Here is a 9,452-nt window from a genome sequence, read left to right as displayed (position 1 = left end):
GGTGGAACTTACAGCAAATTTTTAAAAAAAGGATTATCTTTCTCCCACAGCTGTTTCTTTTAGGTATTGTGCAAGATTTAGATGCAAAAGAAATAAATTTGATGCTTTATTGTTTAACTGCTGCTCGTTTGCTGATTGCCCAAAATTGGAAGAGCCCAATTCTGCCTACAATGGAAGACTGGAGATTGAAAGTTTCGAACCTTGCTGAAATGGCAAAGATTTCGGCTTATTTGAAGAATTACTCGAATGAACAATTTTTATCAATATGGAGAAGATGGATTGTTTATATTCAAAAGAAGCATAGAGTGGTAGAATATAACTTAGGTTTTTAGATTTTTCTTTATTTCGTTTACTCTTTCTATCTTTTCATGTAGATTAGGATATTTTGTGGAGTTAGAGATATTAGTATTTGTTTATTTATATATGAATATTATCCTGGGATTAGGTTTGGGAAGTCCGGGGGTGGGGTGGGGGATTTTACTTGTTTTTGTGTTTATCTATGTTTATGATTGTTCTTTATGATGAAAAAATAATAAAACTTCTTTGGAAAAAAAAAAAAAAAGAAGAAGAAACTGGACAGCCATTTGTCCGAAATGATATAGGGTTTCCTGCCTGAGCAGGAGGTTGGACTAGATGACCTCCAAGGTCCCTTCCAACTTTATCATTATTATTTATTATTTATTGCTGACTACAATATGAATTATGTTATTTAATACTTAGACCCGGAAGGAAACATGTTTGTTAAAGCATGAAATTATTGTTGGGGGTTGCCCCCATTATTGTATTTACCCCTACCCTACCCCAAATTCCACATCCCTCCTTTTTCCCATACCCATATTGATCCCATCCTTTTTTCCATACCCATATTGATCCCATCCTTTTTTACCCATACAAAATTTAATAAAATATTTATATATATAAAAAAAGAATTAGTGAAACATCTCCACATATTATGAATTCCAGAAACCTGGTAGGGAGATGTCTATGGAGATTCTCAGTCATTCAGGTCACGGTTGTCCCAAAGGTGCTTTTTCAAGAGGCAACTGGACTTTCTTTTTTTTCTCTTTGAAGACATTTCGCTTCTCATCCAAGAAATGTCTTAAGCTGTGAGTGGATGGTGCGGGGGGGGGGGGGGAATGGAAGCATTTATATTCTTTGCAGGCAGCTGGTCATTTTCATTGTTTTAGAGATGTTGAGGCCACTTGGAAGTTTATCTGTGTCTCAGGGCCAGCTGAGTAGTGCAAATGGGTGTAGACCCTTCTTGGAACTGCTGAAAGGACTGTATTATAGACTGGAGATAAATGATGTCGTATCCCCCCCCCTCTATTGAGAGAGGGCTATTCAACATCATCTATTTCCAGTCTACAACACAGTCCTTTCAGCAGTTCCAAGAAGGCTCCACAACCATATGCACCACTCAGGTGACCCTGTGAACACAGAAAAACCTCCAAGTGGCCTGAACGACTCTCTAAAAGAATGCAAATGACCAGCTGTCTGCAAGGAGTATAAATCCTTCCATTCCCCACCATCCCATTAGAGCTGAAGAAGCTTCTTGGATAAGAAGAGAAACATCTTCAATGAAAAACAAGAAAGTCCAGTTGCCTCATGAAAAAAGCACCTTTGGGCCTCTGGAAGGGAGAGGTGAAGAATTCAACCACATTCTTTATTCCAGTCAACCCTTTCTGGGCTCCCAAGGTGAAGGTCTCTCACCTGCTCCTTCTGCTCCCCTGCCTGGTTCAGGAGAAGGCCTTCCACCAGGGCCACCGCCTGGGAGCTGGTCTCTGCTCCACACTCCCGCACCCAGTTCTCCATCTCTGGGGGTAGAAGTGCCAGAAACTGCTCCAGAACAACCAGATCCAGCATCTGGGCTTTGGTGTGCTTTTCTGCTTTGAACCATCGATTACAAAAGTCATGGAGTCGGCTGCAAAGTCCTCGGGGATCCTCAGAAGCCTGATATCGGACACTCCTGAAGTTCCAGGACTGAACTTCTGAAGGGATGATGGTGTCTTCTTCCAGGATCTTCTGCCCACTTCTTGCCCAGGTCTCTTCACAGCGCCCAGGCTGAACAGTTGAAAGGCCTTTTCCAGTTCCCTCACTTGCTAAAGGTTGGGTCTCCATTCTTTCTCTGTTCTGTAACGCAACCCCAAATGGGTCCAAGGACTCTTATGTGAATCTCCAAGAAGGACTGTTTCTCTTGTTGCAGCTATGGTGATAGTTAGAGGTTCAGCCCTCTTTAGCCGAGATACTTTTAGCAGAGAGATAATTTAGCCGAGAGATACCTCACAGTTAGAACAATTAATCAATGGAATAACTTGCTTCCAGAAGTTGTGAATGCTCCAACAGTGGAACAATTTAAGAAGAGACTGGACGATCATTTGTCTGAAATGGTATAGGTTTCTTGCCTGAGCAGAGGATTGGACTAGAAGACCTCCAAGGTCCCTTCCAACTCTATTCTATTCTATTCTATTCTATTCTATTCTATTCTATTCTATTCTATTCTATTCTATTCTATTCTATTCTATTCTATTCTGTTCTACTCTACTCTACTCTACTCTACTCTACTCTACTCTACTCTATTCTTGCTGAATTAATGTATTTGGAGCATTTTCTATTTCTGTTTTTTTTTCACAAGTAAGCTCTTGCTTTTTAAAAACTAAATCTACATTGACCTCCAAGCGGGTTCACGCAACATGTCAACACTCCAACCAGAAAATCTCTGTTCACCTGAAAAGAAATACAAGAACATGACCCTGGCTTAGGATGCTCCATTACCCTTGTTCAAGACTGACTTTTGGAGCGCCAAGCTAGACTCTTACAGGCAGGCATGTCCACACAACATGCCCTGAAGCCCAAAAGGGTCAGTCAATGGTAGGAGCCACGTTCCCCCCCCCCCCAAACAGGGTCTGGAGATACTGTCCTGCTTCACTCCCCCTCCCAAGACAGGTTCCATTGTGAAGGATTTGGCTCTCTTTTGAGCCTCATCCAGCACCTAGTGCGAATCTGGACCCATCTGGGGCATCTCCTGTCTTGCAAGGCTTTTCTTATCTCTTGCTTGAGATCTTCCTTCTTCTACCCCCTTCATCCCCCCCCAGCTGTTCCCAGAAAACCAGGCGGGAAGGAGTTCCCCACTCCCCACCTCTTTCCTGGGAATCCTGAGTTCCGTCGGGGAGGAGGCAACAAGGCTGGTTTGGTCCTCTGCTTCCCCCCCCACGTGTCTGTTGTGTGCATGGAAAAGGGGGGGGGAGCAGGGGAACATGGGATTTGGTCTCTCCCACTCTTGGGACTCAGAAGACTGAACTTGCATGAGGACTTGGCATGTGTCCCTCCCTCCTCCAGGATGAGGACCCTCCGCCTCCCTTTGCAATGGAAGAGAGACCCCCCCTTCCTCCCCTAGGGCCACATCTGCCTGCCTCCCCTGCAAGACAGTCCCCCCGCCTTTTTTTTTCTTTTACCTGCAGCAAAGCTCAGACTGTGATGGAGAGAGAGTGCAGCATCCTAGAGAGGCAAAGCTCTGTGACGTCATTCCCTTCTCTCCTCCTCCTCCGGAAAGCCAGCTGTGGCCTTCGTCCTCCAGCCGCTCAATGGTGAAGCGTCCTGTGTTCCCTTCGCTTGGCAGAGGGAGCCCCCTGGTGGATACCTTGTGCAACGCAGGTGCTCAAGGCAAAGAGAGGAGAAAGGCTGCAATTTCCGTGAGAGGCTGTCATGTCTTCTCCAAAAGCGTCTTCTTGCCCTCCTTTCTTTTCTCTTTTTTTATAGAGGCTGCTACAAAGGGACGAAACATAGAATAAGACATAGAATAACAGAGTTGGAAGGGACCTTGTAGGTCATCTGGTCCAACCCCCCCCACACACACACGTACACACCATGGAGACCCAACACCATTTCATGCTTTCACACAGCCCCAGTCGCGTGACCAGTGTTGTGAGTGTCATGGATGTTCACGGCCCTACTCGTGTGAGCCTTGCCACGGGCATTTGTAGCCTCACTCCTGTGGGAGTCATCCTGGGCATTTGTGGCTGCATTTGAGTGAGCATTGTGGGCGTTTGTGGCCCCACTCGCATAAGCATCACAGGCGTTTGCGGCCCTACTTGCGCATTAGCAGACCCAGTCGTGCGAGTGTCATGAGCGTACATGGCTCCACTCACGCGAGCATTGCTGCAAACATTGCGGGCGTTCATGCATGAGCACACGGGCTAACACCTCCCACAAAACCGTCCCCTCACACCCATTCCAGGCTGCCAATGCCGAAAGGCTGGGACACTCTGCCCTTAGGCATGGAAGTCAGCTGGGTGACTTTTGGCCTGTCCTTCTCTTTTGGTAAACCACTCACAGGCTGTTTGTTGTAGGAAAAACAGGAGTGGGTATTCAGCTCCAGTTCTGATGCCTTTTTAAAGAGAGGGATTTCCTCGGCACCCACGGCCAGCTGAGCCAAGTAATCAGCCAACTTTCATCACAAGATGATTTCTCTTCCGAGAAAAACTTACACTGGATCAATCCCTAATGGTTCAAACCCCCTTCTAAATCAGAGAATCTATGTGTTGGATGGAATTCCTAAGGACCTATGTGGCTGGACTTCAACCCAAACCCCCGATTCAACCATGGTTTTATCATTAGGTGGGGAAAATTACTGGGGATATAAGGAAGAAAACCTTTGATCTTGGACATTGTAACTCTGGAATATTGTCCGGATTCCTGTCCTTGGCTGCATAGGTAAAAGGTGCGTTTAAAAAAGGAAGAATGAAGCTACGAGACTGAAACTTTATATAAAAACAATTCTGGAGACTCATCCTTAAAAGAATGAAAACCAAGACCTTTATTGAAGAAATTGCATGATGACAGCAAAGCTGAGATTGCCCATCCTTGGCTTAAACCTGGCATGGTGTTTTTTATCATCCCAAGAGTTGAGGAAGCCAGAAGACTAAATAAAAGAGAACTGAAAGTGAGGGTGAAGCTCTTTCTCTTAGCTTGTGGGTTGGTTTCTGAACATTTCATTACCAGGCTAGGTAACATCTTTAACGGAGTTTAGAGGATGTCAGTGTAAAGTGTTCTTGTTTATAAGGGCTTCAGGTGTGGGTGTGTCAAGAGAGGGTCTTGTGATGAGCTTTCAGATGGGGAGGTTACATCAGGTCAAGGTCATTGGGAGGTGAACGTCTGGGGGGCTTACATGAGTTGAAGGTCGGTGCTCTCTCCGGTTGGCTGTGTGGTTGATTTGGATTTTTTTTTTAAAGTTTTTTATTTATAATACAGTTAAAAACAAAGATGGACATAACGTGACATTCCAAAATAAATATTCCTAACAATTTGTTCCTCTTGATACATATAATTAATACATAATTCTTGATCTCTATATAAACATATTCTTCTATACAATTATATATACAGTTATATATAATTCTATCTTAACGCTAATTTAAAACCCGAGCAGTTCTCCTTTATACACCAGTGATAAAATTTGTCCCAGATCTCGAAATAGTCTGATTCTGTCTTATCCTTCATTTCCATTGTGAGCCTATCCATTTCAGCACACGATAAAATTTTATATATAATCTCTTCTTCTGTTGGAATTCCTTTATTTCTCCAGTTTTGAGCATACACCAATCTAGCAGCCGTGAGAATGTGTAACATCTAGTAAAAAAGGCCTTTGTTGTATTTCTGCATGGTTATGCCTAGTAAAAAGAGTTCTGGTTTTAACTCTACCACTAACTTTAACATTTTTTCCAGCCATTTTTTAATCTTATTCCAGGTTGATTTGGATTCTGAGGAGTTCATAGGCTGGTTGTAGGTCAATGTGCCTGTTGATGGAATTGCTCCCCATCACAAGACCCATCAGAAGCCTCTCACTGATGACTCACACCTGACCCATCATAAGACCCATCACAAGAATAGAGTAGAGTAGAATAGAACGGAAGGGAATAGAATAGACTCTGGAGGGGACTTTGGAGGTCTTCTAGCCCAGCTTCCCCATTCAAGTAGGAGAATCTATACCATCTCAGACAAGTGACTGTCCAGTCTCTTCTTAAAAACCTTCAGTGATGGAGCGCCCACGATTTCTGAAGGCAAGCTGTTCCACTGGTTAATTGGCCACACTGTTAGGAACTTTCTCCTAAATTCCAGGTTGCTTCTCCCTTTGATCAGTTTCCAACCATTGTTTCTTGTCTTGCCTCTGGTGCTTTGGAGAATAATTTGACCCACTCTTCTTTATGGCAGCCTCTCAAATACTGGAATATTGCTATCATGTCTCCCCTATTTCTTTTCTTTAGACTAGCAAAACCCGAGTCCTGCAGCCGTTCTTCATGTTTTAGTCTCCAGGTCTATGATCATCTTACCTGCTCTTCTTTGACCCTCTCTTGACACACCCACATGTGAAGCCCTTATAAACACTTAACCCTGACATCCTCTAAACTCCGCTAAAGATGTTACCTAGCCTGGTAACAAAATGTTCGGAAACCAACCCACAAGATCGGAAAACAAACCTTCCCCTCATCCTACACCCGAGCTACAGATATTCGCCACTATTGCAGAAATGAAAGTGTTGACCCCCCTTGTAATTAATGTTCAATGATGGAGATGTAAATTAAGGGGCAAAAAGAGCAAAGTCAAAGGCCAGAGTCATTGTTATATAACTATGTTAGGTGCTTCTAGTGGCCAATAAATTGAGAGATGCAAAAAGCAAAGGGTTCCAAAGTGGGTCTTCCAAGAAAAAGTATATTTGGGGCTCTGTATGGACAAATGCTCAACATTATTCAAAAAAACCAATTGTAGTTATTTTTCTCCACTCTCTTCAGAATCGTCGTTCCTTCTTATCTTCCCTTCATTCCCTAACATTTCATTTCTCCACAGTAATAAATAGCTCAAAAGTCCCAAATTTCTAATAATTTGTTTATACGGTTCTTTTCTGTGCTCATAAAGGGACTGGCGTTGAGTTCACCCCTTTCCACACTCCAGACAAATGTACGATTTTTCCTAGTGTGGGTCCATTGATGGGAAGTGAGGGAACTTGATGAAGTGAAACATCTTCCACACTCCGAGCATTTATATGGTTTCTCTCCAGTGTGGCTCCTTTGATGGGAAGTGAGGGAACTTGACGTTGTGAAACATCTTCCACACTCCGGGCATTTATACGGTTTTTCCCCAGTGTGGATTCTGTTATGTACAGTATACTGATATTTTTGACTGAAGCTTTTTGCACAGTTCTTGCATTTGTAGGGTTTTTCCCCGGTGTGGATCATTCTATGAGCAGTAAGAGAACTTGACGTTGTGAAGTCCTTTCCACACTCCGGGCATTTATATGGTTTTTCCCCGGTGTGGATTCTTTTATGGTAACTGAGGTGACTTGAAGTAGTGCAGTGTTTTCCACACTTCGTACATTTATACGGTTTCTCTCCAGTGTGGATTCTGTTATGTACAATATATTCATCTTTTAGTCTGAAGCTTTTTGCACAGTTCTTGCATTTGTAGGGTTTCTCCCCGGTGTGGATCATTTTGTGAGCAGTAAGATAACTTGAAGTTGCGAAGCCCTTTCCACACTCTGGGCATTTATATGGTTTCTCTCCAGTGTGGATTCTGTTATGTACAATATAGTGACATTTTTGTCTGAAGCTTTTTGCACAGTTCTTGCATTTGTAGGGTTTCTCCCCAGTGTGGATCGTTTTGTGAGCAGCAAGAGAAGTTGAAATTCTGAAGCCCTTTCCACACTCCTGGCATTTATATGGTTTCTCCCCTGTATGAATCCTTGTGTGGTAAGTAAGGTATTTTGCACAACGGAAGCTCTTTCTGCATTCCTTGCATTCATACGGTTTTTCTCCAGTGTGGATTCTTTTATGGTAAGTGAAGGAACTTGAATTAGTGAAGCGTTTTCCACACTCTGTACATTTATATGGTTTCTCTCCAGTGTGCTTTTGGTTATGAATTTTATACTGATATTTTTCACTGAAGGTCTTTCCACACTTGGGGCATTCATATGGTTTCTCGCCTGTGTGACTCTTAAAATGGGAAGTGAGGTTTTGTGGAAAATCGAAGCCCTTTCCACATACCCTGAATTTGTACGGTTTTTCTCCTGTGTGGATCTTTTTATGGGAAGTAAGATAATTTGAGTCTCTGAAGCTTTTTCCGCAATCCAGGCATTTATATGGTTTCTCTCCTTGTATTCTCTGAGGCAAAGTAACGGAGAAGGTCCTTCGGAAACGTTTTCTACGTTCATTTTGTTTCTCTATCATGTGGCTTCTGCAACAGTCGTATAATCCTGATTCGTCTGCGGGTACTTTTCCACACTCTGGCCAAGCCTCTTTTTCTGGCTGATCATCTTTGCCCGAGAAGTCACTGACAGCAACATGTGGTAAAGTGGAGCATTTCTCTAGCTCCCCTTTTAATTGTTTTTCCTGAGAATTTTGCTTTCCAAAAAATGTCTCTGCATGCTTCGTTCTGCCTTTTTGCAATGGTGCTGCTGATTCTTGGCCAGAATCCTTCATCTCCCGTTCACCACCTGCTTGGAGCAGAAAAAAAGAAAAAAATATAACAGTAAGATTTTCGGAAACGGAATGAACCGGGATTTTTATTTGGATCCTCGAGCTGGATGTTGACAAGTGTTTCCCTTAACAACTGTGGGAAGAAAGCTCGTAAAATGAGCCAAAACTCATTTAACAACCCTCTCGCTTAGTATGTCAACGATGCTAACATTGGATGTTCCTGCTCTGACAACTGAGAATTGGCACAGGTTCCATCTAAGCAGAGCACCATTGATTGATAGATAGATATTCAATATTTTTATGCACTGAAATGTTTGCTTAGTAGTTTATTAATTTATTAAATTTATGTGCCTCACACCATCTTCCCAATAGGGTGACTCTGGGTGGCTTAAAGAATGCTGAGGGAGATGGATGGCCTAGAAACATGAAATATAAATAGATGGATGGATGGATGGATGGATGGATGGAGGGAGGGAGGGAGGGAGGGAGGGAGAGAGAGAGAGAGAGAGAGAGAGAGAGAGAGACAGACAGACAGACAGACAGACAGACAGACAGACAGACAGACAGACAGACAGACAGAGACAGACAGACAGACAGACAGACAGACAGACAGACAGACCAACAGACAGGCAAGATAGATATTTCCTCGGAGTAGAAAAAGGCTAGATCTCTTTCTGCTTCTTCCCAAGAGATGATATCTCTTTAGAGACCTTTTAATAAGAAAAAGCGGATGGCATTTAATTACTAAACTCTCTGACGGGCGAATAGCAAACTTGCTTACCCAGAGAGGCCACATTCCTATAATTTTCCAGCATGACTTCCTGATGGAGCGCTTTTTGGTCAGAATCCAGCTGAGACCACTCCTCCTTGGAGAAATACACAGCCACCTCCTCGAAGGACACCAGACCCTCCTGAACAAGGAAAACAAAGAACCAAACAGGGTCAGGGAGGATTTGGAATGTCTATCCCATTACGTACAAATTCCCA

At 43.3% G+C, this 9,452-nt stretch overlaps 1 protein-coding gene and 1 pseudogene across 1 annotated transcript in view; one reads left to right on the top strand and one right to left on the bottom strand.

Annotated features, from left to right (window-relative positions):
- LOC107290500 overlaps positions 1-9,452 on the top strand; it is a 177,079-nt pseudogene that overhangs the window by 104,385 nt on the left and 63,242 nt on the right.
- Positions 1-9,452, bottom strand: part of LOC107290502 (zinc finger protein 729-like) — a 68,960-nt gene that overhangs the window by 17,394 nt on the left and 42,114 nt on the right. The window contains exons 11-12 of the mRNA XM_029284760.1: positions 9,247-9,376; positions 6,973-8,482 (exon numbers count right to left, since the gene is read on the bottom strand). Of these exons, the coding sequence (XP_029140593.1) occupies positions 6,973-8,482; positions 9,247-9,376 (1,640 nt within the window). The remainder of the gene's footprint in view (positions 1-6,972; positions 8,483-9,246; positions 9,377-9,452) is intronic.

The sequence above is a fragment of the Protobothrops mucrosquamatus genome, unplaced genomic scaffold, assembly GCF_001527695.2.
Source record: "Protobothrops mucrosquamatus isolate PMUCROS unplaced genomic scaffold, P.Mucros_1.0 scaffold910, whole genome shotgun sequence".
NCBI classification, from domain to species: domain Eukaryota; kingdom Metazoa; phylum Chordata; class Lepidosauria; order Squamata; family Viperidae; genus Protobothrops; species Protobothrops mucrosquamatus.
The sequence above is the reverse complement of the archived record's forward strand: the minus strand, read 5'-3'. Positions and strand labels throughout refer to the sequence as shown.